General features: G+C 46.2%; 1 protein-coding gene across 4 annotated transcripts; it reads left to right on the forward strand.

Moving 5' to 3' along the window:
• The first annotated feature begins 2470 nt into the window (after nt 1-2470).
• LOC123401213 (peroxisomal membrane protein PMP22-like) lies at nt 2471-7588 on the forward strand. 4 transcript variants are annotated; one of them, XM_045094949.1, is made up of 7 exons: nt 2471-2682; nt 2769-2867; nt 5490-5591; nt 6357-6432; nt 6998-7068; nt 7149-7234; nt 7315-7588. In XM_045094949.1, the coding sequence occupies exons 1-7, from the start codon at nt 2569-2571 to the stop codon at nt 7364-7366; spliced, it is 600 nt and encodes a 199-aa protein (XP_044950884.1). In that variant the 5' UTR covers nt 2471-2568; the 3' UTR covers nt 7367-7588. The 4 variants fall into 4 exon arrangements, with proteins under 4 accessions (XP_044950884.1, XP_044950887.1, XP_044950885.1 ...); XM_045094952.1 differs by lacking the exon at nt 5490-5591; XM_045094950.1 differs by lacking the exon at nt 5490-5591 and having other exon boundaries at nt 2794-2867; nt 6910-7068.
• Nucleotides 7589-15243: the final 7655 nt, after the last annotated feature.

Raw genomic sequence — 15243 nt, forward strand, 5'->3', positions numbered from 1 at the left:
CTTGTTCTTGAGATGAGGCATGTGTGGAGTATGTTTAAACCCTAGAGATGAGTCTTGTTGTTATGTTGGTATGCTTCTGTGGAGTAAATGATATGCATATCATCCTGAAAATGTTTCTAGAATTTGAATCTAAGTTGCTGCAAAGTTTTTCGAATTTTCTATTTTTTGAAAAGTTTCTTTTAATTTTATTACCACACAAGTTTTCATTTAGATTAACACAAAAAATTTCATTAATGGAAGATGCTTGACAAGAGAAGAGAAAAGAAGAAAGAAGAGAAAATAATGTCCAGTTAAGGAGAAGTTTCAGTTAAAGTCTCAGTTAAATTCAGTTGGAGTAAGAGGGGAGAAGACAGAAGAAAGAGAAGAGAAGAGAAAGAGAAGAGGGAAGAAGAGAGCAAGAATATGGAGGGCACAAGAGGATTAGACTAGAGTAGCTCTCCTCTTCTTGCAAGTCCAAACTGATTTATTGATAGTTGAAAAAAATACTTCAAGCAACCATTATTGTGATTATTGACAGTTTATTTACAATTGACAGAATTGTTTATTGACAGTTGACAAAATACAGTTGGGAAGAATGAACATAAATTTTTTATGATTATTGACTTAATTGTTCATTTTTATGATTATTGGATAGAATAAACATAAACATTTTATGATTACAGTTGAAATAATCAAATCAGTTGGGCAGAATAAACTCCAGTGAGTACTCTCAACAATTCTACTCCATGCTTACAACAGTACTAACTAGAAAAATTGATAGAGGTACAAGCACTGGAGGAGTACTCATCTTGTTGTAGCTCGTCGTCATTCTCATGGTCGAGGAACTCGTAGGTGACGACGGCATCATCGCAGACCAGACACCATCTTCTCCAGCATCAATAGCTGAAACTGATATTTGAATTTTCAGATTTTTGAAAAGTTTCATTTAATTTTATTACCACAAAAGTTTTCATTTACTCGACAAATGAAAGTCTCATTCAGTTTTGGAGTAGATTCAGTTAAAGTGTGATTCTGCCTCCACAAAAGTTTTCATTTAATGATGAGGCTTGTTGATTGTCTCCACAAATGATATGCTTGTGTGAAGATTCAGTTTCCAAGTTACTGCAAGCAGCGCTAGTTGTTTGAGTTAAATTCAGTTAACAATACATATTGTTTGAGTTAAATTCAGTTAACAGTAATACTGAATCTAAATTGAGTTAAATTCACTAATTCAGTTAACAATACATATTGTTTGAGTTAAATTCAATTGGAGTTAAATTCAGTTAAAGTCTTAGTTAAATTCAGTTGGATAACGTGCGTAGGAGCAAGACAACAATACAGTTGCCTGCAGAATTACCATATCCTAGTGTCAATTTTTGAGCGTTTGCTATAGGCAAAATCTAGAAATAATACTCCCTCTGAGAGCAAAATTCTCCTTACAATTTCAGAGAAACAAACATCAGAGGAGGTTGGAGATGATATTCAACAAGAGGTTGGAGATGATATTCAGCAAGAGGTTGAGAGCATCAGCAGACGGCAGAGGAGGTAGAGAAGAGCAGCAGAGGAAGCTAGGTAGGCGTTGGACTCGAGCAACAGCAACTGGTCGAGAAGAGAAGCAGCAGCAACATTCAGCTGGACTCGAGCTGGACTCATCTTCAACTGGACTCGAGCAACATTCAGCTGCTTCTCTTCAACATTTAGAGGAGGTAGAGAAGAGAAGCAGCAGCAACATTCAGCTGGACTCGAGCAACAGCAACTAGCCGAGAACAGAAGCAACACGTAAGCGCTGCAAGAGAGGAATGACAGGAGCACATAAGGTTGGAGATGAGCAGCAGCAGAGAGGCATCGAAGGGAAGAAGAGCAGGAGCCTGACGCTACAAAAATCCCCATTCAACGCCGGCCAGGGAGTAGAAGAAAAATCCCCATTGGCCTGACGAAGCTAAACTGAAGTGAAGCTGGCTGGCCAGGGAGTACAAACAAACCTCACGGAGGCGGCGGCGTCGTCGTGGTCGGGGAAGTCCAGCTCATGGCAGCATCCTGATTCGGCTCCAGCTCCTCATCACGACGACGTCCAGATGCGGGTCCAGCTCGAGCTCGAGCTCTTCACGCCCACGCTAGTTCCTGGATGAGCTCCGGCGACGTGGTGCTGCCCTCCGTGTAGCTGGCCGCGGATGCCCCCAGTTCGTTGGCCTCGTCGGCGCACGCGGATCCAGTGCGTCCGCCGCCCAGAAGCTCGTTGCCGGTGCCTAAAGCTTCAATCTTTTGACCAGCACGCCGTGGGAGAAAAGGATGGTGGCGCAGTGGTGGGGAGAGGAGAAGCCAGCGTCTGGGAGGAGATGAGAGGCCAATGACGGAGAGGAAAGGAGAGGCGAGCGAGAGGACGAGATCTGGGCGGCGACGACGATAGCGCGAGCGAGTGAAGCGACGGCGAGAGCGAGTGGACTGTGGAGCGGTGGGAGGGCATTTTTGGAAAGTTGAAAAGTTTCTCTTCGTAAAAAAAAATTTGTACGTGAATGTCCTTAACGACCTATAATACGGAACGGAGGGAGTAGATAGATCTAAGCGGCTCAGAGCCAGACACCAGCTTCCATGGCAGGAGGAATCGGAGGAGTTGGGGGAGGAACAGGGGGAGAGGACTCCTTGGCTCGCAGGGCCTGGAGGCAGTACCTGCTCCAGCTGCAGCGCCACCCACTCCGCACCAAGGTCTTCGTCTTTTGTTGCTGTTTTTCTTGGATTTGATTTATTGGTTTGGGGAATTTTCTAAACCTGGGTTAAGTTGGCTAGTGCAGATGATCACTGCTGGGTTCCTCGCAGGCATCAGTGACTCCGTGGCGCAGAAGCTCTCTGGATATCAGAAGATTGAGAAGCGCCGCCTCCTGCTCAAGATGGTGAGGATGCTGAACTATTTCTTGTTTTATTTTCTTGATTATTACTGGTGTGGATTTGAGGTGTCCTCTTGTTGGTGGATACTAGATTGGTTCTGTACATGGAGTTGTATTCCACCCTCTTAGTAGGGTAGAGGCTTTAGTTGTAGGAGGATCATGTGCTACCATTGATTGCGTTTTCTCTGTTTTTGGAGTGGAAGTACTCCATAACTGATGTATAAGTGGAACGATGTTTCTTCGGATTCAATTGAAAAATGACTTGACGTTATGTAGCTCGTGATTTCACACTTCAGAGCTCGTCGTAGGTTTGAGGCAATTCGGATCAGTGGATGCGATGTGCTGTGTTGGCTGTTATTCTTTTTTTTTGGTAAAGGAGGTTAAACCCCCGGCCTCTGCATCAATCGATGCATGCAACCATCTTTATTAATTATTTCACAAAGGTCTAACAAAACATACATCAATCCACTTAAAGCCACCACTCGCATCTACAAATTTGATAATGTGGAGTGCTCTCACTCCACATATCTAAAATCGGTGTTGTCGCCAATCCATCCACATAACGTATCGGGAACAACAGCCGGTGCAGCACACCTAAAGCGCATACCTCACGCACATGTTTTAGAAGCCGCCATCATCATCGGATCACTGACCCATATTCAGGAAAGAGATCCGCATCATCCTTGCCAGTCCAAACATCCGTCGACGCCACCACGGCGCCCAACGGCGCCACCGCCCTGCGCTCATCCGTCCAGACGCGAAAACTCTGGAAGATCTGTCGTGCGTAGCACTTGCCAAACGGGCATGACTCAGCGTAGCACCTGTCGGCCAAGCATGACTTGACAGCTCCACCGAAATTCCGTGCAAGACGATGCCGCTCCACCTCCTGCCTCAGTCTGCCAGCGCTGCTCCACAAATGATGCTCCCAAAAAAGAAACGGCACCGCAGTACCCCCATCGTCCGATCTGGAAGACCAGATCCTAGGGTTTCCCCCGAAGCAGTGCCCACCACCAGCAACCGTCAAGGACCCACACAGTGCCCACCACCACTCAGCCCTCAAGGCGACGCCTTCAGGAAGGTCACAACGTCAAGTACGCCGCCGCCGCCCACCGGAGTTAGGTTTTCACCCGAGAGGCAAGGAGTGGGAGGGAGCAGAGGAGCAGATATAGACCGACGTCTCCAAGGAGAAAAATGGCGCCCTTGAGCTTCATCGTCGGCGATGTCGGCCTGGGCCAACCAAGGGGTTCCCCCAATCCGAATCTCCTCCACCAGCTTCACCTGCAGCAGAACCCGCAGGAGAAAGGCCCACAGATCAGGGCCGAAGGACAGCGGCCAGATCTGGCGCCGCCGGCCGCCAGAGCAGCCACGCGACACCAGCCTCATGCGGCGGCGAGGGAGGAAGGGAGATCGCGCCCCCGAGCCACCGCCGCGCAGATCCGCGAACTCCAGCGTCGGATCCCGCGCCTCCGAGTCGCTACTCGGAGCCACCAGATCCACGGCCTCCCCGACACAGGCTCGCTGCGCCTCCGAACTCACGCCTCCACGCGCTCGAGGACAACCCCCAGCCCCTGCGTGCACCGGCGCATGAGGGGCGCCCTGGATCCCATCGGGATGGGCAGCCCGCGCTATCGGAGCTCCGACGGGAGGAGGGAGTGCCCCGCCACCGCCGAGCCGCGCGGGCTTTGCCCGGCGACCTCCGCCGACGGCGGCAGGGGAAAGGGACCGATCGATCTATGCTGGCGGCGGCTGGGTTTCGACCCCCCCCCCCCCTGGCCGCCCGCGGGAGCGACCCGAGGGGTACAGGGGCAGACTCCATGTCAAGGCCCCCTCTAAAATATCCTTTGATGACAATTGGCTGTTATTCTTGTGTGATTTGAGTTGCCACAAATAAAAATTAGTGGGAACATTAGTTGCTAGTGCTCATTGCAGACTTATTGGTGGCTAGGTATCCTGTGCAGATTTGTTATATCTGACCTCATCTCAAAATGATGATTCACAATATCTTTGTTTTGGTTCTTACTTGCTTCTCTGACGTAGAGCAAATTCCTGTTTCCTTGTTATGCTTCACTAGTTCATATATATGTTGGTGAATTGTTGTGGTGTGAGATATAATTGCATCAAAGAGGAATATATGGCATAATGTACAGTTGTGTCAAGGACAATATGCATTCACAATATCTGTGGAAATATGTTTAAGATAACTCGTCCTTGGCTCTTGGGCAGAGGGCTTCTCTATTTCTTCCATTGTCCTGACTAATATGTTATTGGATTTCATGAGGCATCATAACCTAAACTCACAGCAAGTTGTGTACTTGTGTCATATTAAGTAGATGAAATTGAGAACTGCCGCTTCTAAGACTTCAGATTAGAGGAGAACATTGATTTGGACCCTGTGTTTCACCTATTACTTTCTTTAATGGACCAAAGATATTGACATCTGATGCACTAAAGATAGTACTGCACAAATTGTCAACAAAAATTATCCTCTCTGATGTTGCTAACTCATAAGAACATAATTAGAGATGTCCATTTGTGTTATATGCTTCTCTTGTGTTGTTTATGATGCTTTGTTGTATGCATTTGTGTGTTGTAATTTTGACATAGTGTGCTATTTTTTTTTTGCTGCAGATATTTGGGTTTGCATATGGTGGCCCATTTGGGCATTTCCTGCATAAAATGTTGGATTATATCTTTAAAGGGAAGAAGGATACCAAAACTGTAGCTAAGAAGGTATAATATTGATTGTCTTAAAGCATCTAGGACCAGACCCCCCACTTTCCTCTTATACGTCCAGGCGGACAGCCCGGACAGTGCAAGGACATGAGAGAGAAGAAAAAAAGCCACCCAACCGGACCCCTCAAATTGCCCTCATATGTCCGGGCTTTCCACGAACCCTCATACCAACCTATATGTGGGGAGGATATGAGGGCGTCCGGGCCAGGCAGTCCAACTCGTTGGATTTGGCCCACCATGGACCATTTTTTCTCTTTTTTTTTTCTTTCTCTTTCCATCCCCACCAATCATATGCATGTGACCAGACATATAAGGGAAAAAGTGGGGGACATGGCTACATGCACGGACAAATGTGGGCTTGGAGTGGACATGCCCGGACAGTGTCCGGACGCGTCCATGGACGTATAGGGGGTCAAATTATCCTAGTCCGGTTGTAGATGCTCTTATAATCTACACAATATTGCTCACTTCTTTCTTGTGGTGGCCATGTATAAAAGATTCTGCTACGAATGATAAAAGTGCACATATAAGTAAAGAACAGTACATCCTGGTATTGTAAAGGTTTAACTTTAGTTTCCCGCAAAAAAGGTTTGAATTTACCATACTAGTAAAGCACCAACAACTTAGTTAGTCTGATAATTTATATGATATCTGTTGCCAGCAAATTTTCCCACATCATGATTGAAGTCAAACAAGCACTGGCGGACAATCTGTACTTGATGGTATGTCAGAATGCTTTGAGATGTTTCGAACTATTTTCAGGTGTTGCTGGAGCAGATCACTTCCTCACCCTGGAACAATTTACTCTTCTTATTCTATTATGGATATGTTGTTGAGAGTAAGTCTGTAAGTTCTAAGAGTTTGATTTTGTATTAATCGGAAGAGTTCCTTTGGCATCATATCATGCCAACTGCCAGTGATGATTTAAAATTTTACTTGCCACCTTTCGAGTATGTTACTTTTACAGGACGTATTAGAAGAGTAGAATTTAGGAAACCATTTACTGAATAAAAAACATAAGAACCAGGCTTTTCTGTACTTTCCTCAGCTTGTTGGGCCAAAATATCCCTTTCTTTCCTTCTTCTAACCATGACGTTTGAAACATTCAACAAACATTAATAAACATATTCTACTTAATATTGGAGATCATGTAGATTTAGGGTCTAAAACCGATCAATTATATCTCTATGGTGACCGTGATATCTGTAAACTGGGGGAATCAGTTTATCCTGCCAGTTGCCTGAATCCTGCAATAGTGTTGTGTGTTCCAGTAAGATCGTTGCCTTTAAATTGAATGGAAGTACTGAATCTATAGATACTTTGCCTGGGTTGGTCTACTCCACTATTTTTTTGGGAGGTCTATTCCACAGCTACTCATGGGTTATTGGCAAGTCGGAATGCAGAGAGGCCTTTCAAGGAGGTGAAAATTAGGGTGAAGAAACAGTATCTGTCAGTGCAATTGTCTGCTTGGATGGTATGTAATTTGCTCTCAGCATTGCTACTTGCCTTATAATTTGTCGTTACATCTCATTAATAGATCCACTCAATGCACAGTTTTGGCCAGTAGTTGGTTGGATAAACCATCAGTACGTGCCTTTGCAGTTTCGGGTGATTGTCCACAGCTTTGTTGCATGTTGCTGGTAATGTTCTTTTGCTTTTGGTAGCTTCTTTCCCAACTGAAAGACTTGCTCTTATGTGGTCATCTTTTTGTTTCCTGAAGGGGGATATTTCTCAACCTTCGCGCCAGAGCGATGTCTTTGAAGCAGTCATAGACATTTAGTTGGTGTATAACACTCCATCATGGTTCAAACTTGGCCGGAGAACAAGGATGGTGTTTGCTATGTAATATACCGTTGATTGTCCTAGGGTATTTAAATAGTTAGAGGATTTCGATACTTGTTTGCAATCAAGTTGCAGATTTGTTTGTCACCGCATGGGAGGCCGCTTATCTGATTTCTCTGCTGGCACCATTTAAGCTTTGTGACTGAAACGTATCTGACTTGTATTAGCTATGGATTTATGGGGTCTACTTTTGGGAGCAAATAATGGTTTTGGGTCTTTTACAACTGTGCCCCTAACCGACATTTCTGCTGTCAAGTCACCTTATAGAAATGTCCTTCCGTTTTGTTTTTGTCCGATCAAAGGGGTTGACCGTCAACTGGGTGTTTATTGGACATTGTACCTTTGCCTCCATGTGCCACTTACATGTGGGACCCAAACAAAACAGAGAAATAAAAAATCCCTCCCACCTCTATTCCCTACCTCACGGCTTCTTTCACCTCCGGCGAGCGCCCCCTGCCTCCATCCCATCCTGTTGTCTCCCTCATCCTTCCTCGAGCACCATCGTCGCCATTGCCTTCTTTCCTGCATGGTCGGGCTCAAACTCCTTGCCCCGGAGCTCCGTCAAGGTTCTTCACCAAGATCTTCATATAACAGCCCGGAAACGACGTTTTAGAAAATTCTTCTTTTATTTCGTTGTTGTGCTGTGATTTATTTGTCCGTCGCATTCATCATCCACATTGCATCGTCTGTTGCGTCATTTAAAAAACACTTGGATCCGTTGTTAGTTGTTAGGATCAACCACACGACATGTCAGGATCAACCACACGCACTTGCCCGTGGCATCATTAAATAATATTTTTAAAAGTGTGTATAAACTTCTTCGGAATGGGTTGAAAGTTGTCGTGCGGCCTTAATATAGTGTAGGTAGACTGCGTGATAAATTTCATTATATTTGGAGGTCGTTTGATACCCGAACCGTTAGACCTATAGCGGCACTTTAGCCGGTTTATTCGTTGGATGTTTTCAGTGTTAAAAACCATATCACTGGCTCCCAAACCTCCCTCTCATCTCAACCTACCCATCTACACAACCCACCTACACCACTCTTGCGTCTCAAACTGTCCGATCGAGAACGTACGGCTCAAAATGGGTAGAAAACCCCAAACCATAGCTAAAACTGTTGTAAATGGACACCACCTCGTCCAGTTTGGGCAACCTAGCCACCCTAACCTACAGCCGCCACCCCAGCTTCGTTTTCTACGCCGGCCACCCCTGCCCGCCACTTGGCACCGCACTATGGGCAGCATCGCCGCCTCCACCCGCGCAGCGCGCGCCACGTGTCCCCAAGCCTCCCACCTCGTCGCGGTCCGCGCTAGCCCATGATAGGCTCGCCTCGGGCCCGAGCCGCCCCGCGCGCAGCCGCTCCCCGCGCGTCGTCCTTCTGCCCCGGCGCCTGGCTCCCACGCTCGATGGCCGTCGTCGTCGTCGTTGTGCGCCGCCGCTAGCTCAGCCCGCGTCGCAAGCCGGAGTGTGCCGCCCAGAGCCTCACCCTGCTGCCGCTCGTGCGCCGCTCGGAGCCGTAGCCATGGCTACCTCCGTCGTCGCCCTCTCCTCGCTAGAGGCCATGCCCGCCCCCCGTCGATCGCATCTAGAAGCCCAACCCCGGGGGGGGGGGGCGGATCTGGAAGCCCGGCCCCGGATCCGTTGCGTGCATCGCCCCTTAACCCCCTCGTGCGTTTACCCCGCTGCCGGCAGCCACCTCAGCCTCGCCATGACCGACTCCTTCTCCTCCAGCCGTGTGGATCGCCCCGTCCCGGGTCCCCCCGACCCCGAAACGGCACCCTCTCGTCCCATTGCACCACCTCGTTCCGTTTCCCCGGGTGAGATTTTTCTCTAAGTCCCTCGAATTTGCCTGTTTTAACATCATATATAGCCATGTTTAGATTCTTGTAGTTTTCAAGCGAGGCGTGAGATTGCAATGATTTTTATATGTAGAAGTATCTAGTCTTCGTGCTCTACAACATGGTAGCATTTGTATGCATATTATAATTCATCTAGATGCTGTAAATTGTGTTGCAAAAGTGCTTGCAGTCGTAGTCGGTAAAACTGTTATTTTCTTCTAAGTTACGTGGATGATTGCATCTAGACCGTAGGTCTATTGCACATGGTTACTTCATGAGAATTGCTCGAGGATATGTCTACTTTGGTTCTATGCCTCTGATTTCCATGTAGATTATCATTAATATGCTCATTTGTTGCTTTCAAGGTGCTATCACGTTAAAAACGACAATCTGTTTACGTAAAGTTCCATTTTGCGTAGCTCGAATTAAGCAAACCATGCCTCTTTTGATTGTGTGAAACGGAGTGATTTGTAGTAGGCTATGCCTAGCTTCTCTTAGTAGGTTCCCCATGCCATGTATGTCCCAAGTGTAACCTTGCCATATTTGGAACCTTGCCATGTGTGGGTCCATGATGTCATTGCTTTGTGAGCTATATTTCATGTGTTATTTCATGTGATCATGTCTTGTTTTCCCTTTGCATTCATGCATCCATATCATTCATGCCATCATGTGTGTTGTTGTGTTGATCCTTATGTATTCGATGTGATGAGTGCACATGGTGTGAGGTGATGTGCAAAGAGTGCCTATCTTTCAAAAGCTAGGTTTCAACTAAACCTCTCCCTCTTTATTTTTCTAAGTTCAAGTTTTACTTGTTCAACCCCTCTTTGAAAAATGTTTATCATTTAGAGTATTTTCTGGTGGATGTGGTGCTAGGTCTAAGGTGTTTTAAAACTATGTTTAAGAGGGGTGTTTATTCACAAAACAGATTATTAATTCTGTTTTGTAAATATTTCTTTCCTCCAAAAATCCTCTTTTCATTTTATTTAAATAGGTCATAAATCCCTTATGACTAGGGGCATTTTTTTTATTTCTTTTGCAAGCATAGAATTAACTAGGGTTTGTTTTCTGCTGTGTTTTTGTTTTAAAAGAAAACCCAAAGGGTTTTCTTCTCCTCTAACTGGCGCCAGCCGAGTGGGATCCCTCCCCCTCGCTGACCCATTTCCTCCCTTCTCTCGTTAGCCAGCCCACCACCATGTCCGTCTCCTTCCTCCTGCTAGCGTCACCCCTGTACGACCAAACCTCCACCACTGATCCACCATTTCTCGATCCTGCGGCTCCAGCTCTTCCCCGAGGTGATATAAGTCGCCCGCCGTCCTCTCCAGCTCTAGGAATCCGCGTTTTTCCTCCCCTCTCTCTCTTGGCGCCGCCAGGGGCGATCCCGAGCTCCCCTCCGCCATGGCCGGCCACTGGTGAGGTCGACGACGTCAAGATCGTCGCCCTCCTTCCTTTCTGACAGCGCCAGGAGAACGCGGGACCCCAGGAGGTTCCATTTCCACATCAAGGAAGCGTCGATCGCCTCTGCTTCCACGATGTCGACGACGACCTCTTCCTCCTCTGCTCCGGTGACTTCTCCCGCAACGTCTACTTCCTCTTCGTCGCCAGCTTCCTCCATGTCGAGTCGACCTCTTCTACTCGACGAGTAGGGTGAGCCACCCCGATTCCCTTTCGTTCCCGGTAGCAGGACCCCCTCCTAGAACCGTAGCAGGTCGCCGTTGTTCTTCTCTGTCGTCGGCGCCGCCGTGCGCGTTGCTGCCGTAGTTGTAGAGCGTCTCTCGTCGCGTTTAGATGTGACCCGTGGGAGTTCGCTCTTCCTCCCAGCGACGGGCCGCTCCTCGATTTAGAACGTAGCGCCGGCGGTGAACCTCCCCTGTTCCGGCCACCGTCGAGTTGTATCAGATCCAGAGGGGGTTGCTCAAAAGAGTAAGGCCCCCCTCTCTGTTAAGTATCGTTCAAGTAGCGCAGTGGTAGCAGTGGGTTTTGTCTTCGCGCAGGTCGTGGGTTTGAGCCCCCGCAGCGCACCTTTTTGTTTTCTTGTTTTCTGGTACAGTAGGAACAGGGAAGCTCAACCTGGTAGCTCCCTCTGTTCTGTTGAGCCCAAGGGCACTAGTGCAGTGGCAGTGTGTGTTTGCTATGGCAGATAGGTCTCGGGTTCGATCCCCAAGCCACCCCTTTTATTTTTTACTTCTTTGCTATTTTATGTAGTGTAAGCTGTTGCATGCTTGGGCAGAAGTATATTTTGCCTAAGATCACATCCAGTAGATTTTCATCTTTATTATTTTAGCTAGTGAGCATGTGTAGGTGAGTGTTCATGTGTTGATATAGATTGAGGTTGTATGTGGTGTGTGCATGCATCCATGTGGTGTGTGCTTGTGTGTGTGTATGTATGTGTGTGTGCGCCACACATACATGTGCATGTGAGTAGTATGGAGAAGTAGGTGTAGGGTTGTAGATGTTTGAGCAAGCAAGTGTGTGTGTGTATGTATCCATGTGTGTGAGAGTAGTGAGGTGCATGTGTGTGTATGACACACACATGACCAAGGCATGGATTTAGCCTTAGTGTGCATGGGGAGTTCCTTTGAACCACTAGCATGTGTGAGTGTGTGTTACTGGTAGCTTGTGCGAGTGTATGTATGTGTGTGTATTAGAACTAGCATGTGTAGGTGCTAGTTGCGCTTGCTTGGTTGTATGTGAGTGTGTGTGCTGATGTGCTATGGCACACATACATGAGGTCTAACCCTCATGTTCACCATTGGAGTTGTGAGTGTGAGCATGTGCAAGTTAGGTGATGAGATAGTAAGTACCACATGTGATATGGCACTATTTGAGCTATAAGATTCTATGTTGTTTTTCCTTTCAACTTTGTGCCTACATGTTGTATGCAAGTACCTAGGTATTATATATGTTTTTGGGGTAGAATCATCTCAGGAATCCATTGGTGGAATCAGATTTCACTTTGGAACACTTTATGGAAATGTCATTTTTCTGTCCTGATGCTATGTTTAGAGCTTGGTGCCATGTGGTGTGATGAGCCTATGAGGATGATTCCTTGATGTGGCAGTAGTGGGTGAACCCCTCTACAACATGGTAGTTTTGTTTTATGCTTAGGAGTTTGTATGTGCAAGTTGTGCCTTGTCAAAATTGACATGTGGCTGAAATTGTCTGCTTGCTGAAACTCTGTGAATTTCACTAAGTCTGAGAAACTGTTATAATTTTCTTCCCTTGTTGTTGTGGTTGCAAAAGCTCATGTGTTGGGAATAAGTCCTTGCAATCAACTAGAGAGTTGGAGCTTTTGTGTTTGTCTAGCTCTCTGTTAAATTTCATGCACTTTCACTTCCTGTAGATATTATTTTGGGGGTTGTCAAAATGCTTCAGAGCATAAGCAGCTGGTGAAAATCTGAGATTTTCACTAAGTCCCTGAAATCTGTTATTTTTGTCCAAGTTAGCACCTGTAGATCTTCGTGTGTGTGACTCCTTTGTATCATCTTTTTGCTAAGGCTTGTAGAGATTTTGAATAGCTTTTGCCACATATCTTGTTTGGCACATTTTGGTGGTTGTAGGTGCTTTGCATGTTGCTCACAAACTGCTATGATGTTGTTTAGGACAGATTGCATAGTTTTGTTGTTTTGAAGCTTGTGAGTGCATAGTTGGTGGTGTGGTGAGTTTCTTTGCACCACCCCACCTATATTTGTTTGTTTGATCATGTGGCAACCTGGGAATACCATAAGTGTGCCATTGGAGTGTGCTTGAGGTGGAATTGTTCCGTAGGACTCCATATCTTGTTTCGTAGTTTCCGGTTGATCCGTAGCTCCGTTCTCAACGTTCTTTATATGTTTTTGCATCGTTTTATCGTGATGCACCTGTTCATGCCATCTTCATGCATGTCAAGATAGATTAGTGTGAAGTTCTGTCCAGAAGTTTATCTTCTCTTCTCATGCATATGCGAGGGACTAGAATAGAGATGCATGCTTCATTCTCATCTCATGCATCATGTGTTTGTTGCATCATGTTGTGTTGGTGTTCATTGCCTGTTATTTTTATCTTGGGTAGCACCGGGATCAGAGAGCGAGTACGTGGAGTCTGGAGAGTACGTGCAGGACGAACAAGAGCAGTTCCAAGCTGAAGACATCACAGGCAAGATAACCGTGACCTTGATATCGTATCTAGCTTTGTTATCCTTAGCTTCACGTTTCCTTTGATATATGCTTGCTGCCTACCACTTGATATAATTGCCTCCTGATATTGCCATGAAACCCAAACACCTTCCCTTCCTAGCTAATGTTGTTTGGCTAAGTAGGCTTGCTCAACTTCTAATGATAGCTTTGCTAGTTGCAGGTGCCAGCTGTCTCATGCGATAACATGAGCATTTGATATCATTATGTTTTAAACTGTTATTTAATTAATGCACCTATATACTTGGTAGATGATGGAAGACCTAGCCTTTTGCCGGGTGATTTGTTCCGTTATTGCCGTCGTAGTTTCCGGCTACCGGTGTTTGATTCCATAACTGATCGCTCCTAACACGTTCGGAGTTGTTATGGGGACCCCCTTGATAAATCGTGTAGTGTTAAGACTTGTCCGGCAGGACCCAAGATTGGTTTTAATTTTCTAATCACCTAATAATAATTTGCATAGGGAATAGATACCCCGAGAAATTAATCAACAACCCGGGCCAGTGCTCCTCATGAGTGTTGGTCCAAACTAGAGTCGTGTGCGGGGCCAACCCGAGGCAACTCGGGAGATGTCTATCAGGCCACTGTACGTTGTGCTCAACCGTCATGTCCTGAGACTGAGATAGACGGCTCTTATCGGGGTCGTCGAAACGATGGGAGGTCCTGCTAGTCTTGTCTTACCTTAGCGATATATCTCGCGTATAGGAATTCCGGTGAAACTTTGGTTCTCCCAGAGTTGAGGTTTTCCTCTAAGGAATCTGACGAGATCACGAGTTTCGTGATAGAGGATTACTTTGCGGCTCATGACCGTTTGTGATAGACTAGTTAGAGAACCCCTGCAGGGTTTAATCTTTCGGAAAGCCGTGCCCGCGGTTATGTGGCAGCATGGATTATTTGTTAACATCCGGTTATAGATAACTTGAACTAACTTTAATAAAACTGCCAACCGTGTGCGTATCCGTGATTGTCCCCTTCGAAGACCTCTCTTCGATCGGGAACACGGTGGGGTTATGTTTGACGTAGGTAGGTGTTCAGGATCACTTAGTGATCGCCTAGTCTTCGATCGCCCGTGTAGACCACCACATCTATTAATTTGATCTTCGTAAGTTAGCCACCATAAATGCTTAGGATGCTGCAACCTAAACATGGAACCTTCCTCACCTAATAACTTGACTAGTTTCGGTACCAAGGTCATCGATTACTGAGTCCCCGCGGCTCACAGATTACTTCAACACCCCAACAGGTATAGGTACGCCCGACGCAGGTGATCCAGATGGCACGCAGCTAGCGTGGCAGTACGATGAGGAGAACGACCGCCTGTACGTGAACTATCCAGAAGACTGAGGCTGTGGTCGTGATCGTGGGCAAGCATGCGGGATAGCATAGCCTTTTCCTTATGTTATGTAGTCCGTAGCAGAACTATCTTGTCTAAATAAATATGTGGATGTAAACTCTAATATTATCTATGTAAGATGGCAAATGAAGCCCTCTTTGTCAATCTTAAATTATGTATGTGCTATGTTTATCTCACTTGCGAAACGCTTAGATGCGCTTCTTTCCCTTTTGGGGCATCGCCCCCTAAATAGGAAAGGACCGCATCTTAGTCGTTACAACATCCTAAGATGATGTTGCTGTTTGGTAGGGTCAAATATTTCTAAGTCTGAGAATTTGATTATTTCAGAATGCCATGTTGTAGGGACGCTAGCTATGAATGTGTGCATATTTAGACCTTGCTAGTATGGAATGAAATGAAGTTCATCATGCCTACTAACATGCAGTAAATTTTCATGCCATTAT

The sequence above is a fragment of the Hordeum vulgare genome, chromosome 6H (genome assembly GCF_904849725.1).
Source record: "Hordeum vulgare subsp. vulgare chromosome 6H, MorexV3_pseudomolecules_assembly, whole genome shotgun sequence".
NCBI lineage: Eukaryota > Viridiplantae > Streptophyta > Magnoliopsida > Poales > Poaceae > Hordeum > Hordeum vulgare.

Bases quoted from the DNA above. Each gene is read 5' to 3' on its own strand.
- LOC123401213 (XM_045094949.1), top strand. From the start codon at position 2,569: ATGGCAGGAGGAATCGGAGGAGTTGGGGGAGGAACAGGGGGAGAGGAC. The intron at 5,592-6,356 runs GTATAATATTGA...AACTATTTTCAG, and splicing joins CCAAAACTGTAGCTAAGAAG to GTGTTGCTGGAGCAGATCAC. The intron at 7,235-7,314 runs GTAATGTTCTTT...TGTTTCCTGAAG, and splicing joins AGCTTTGTTGCATGTTGCTG to GGGGATATTTCTCAACCTTC.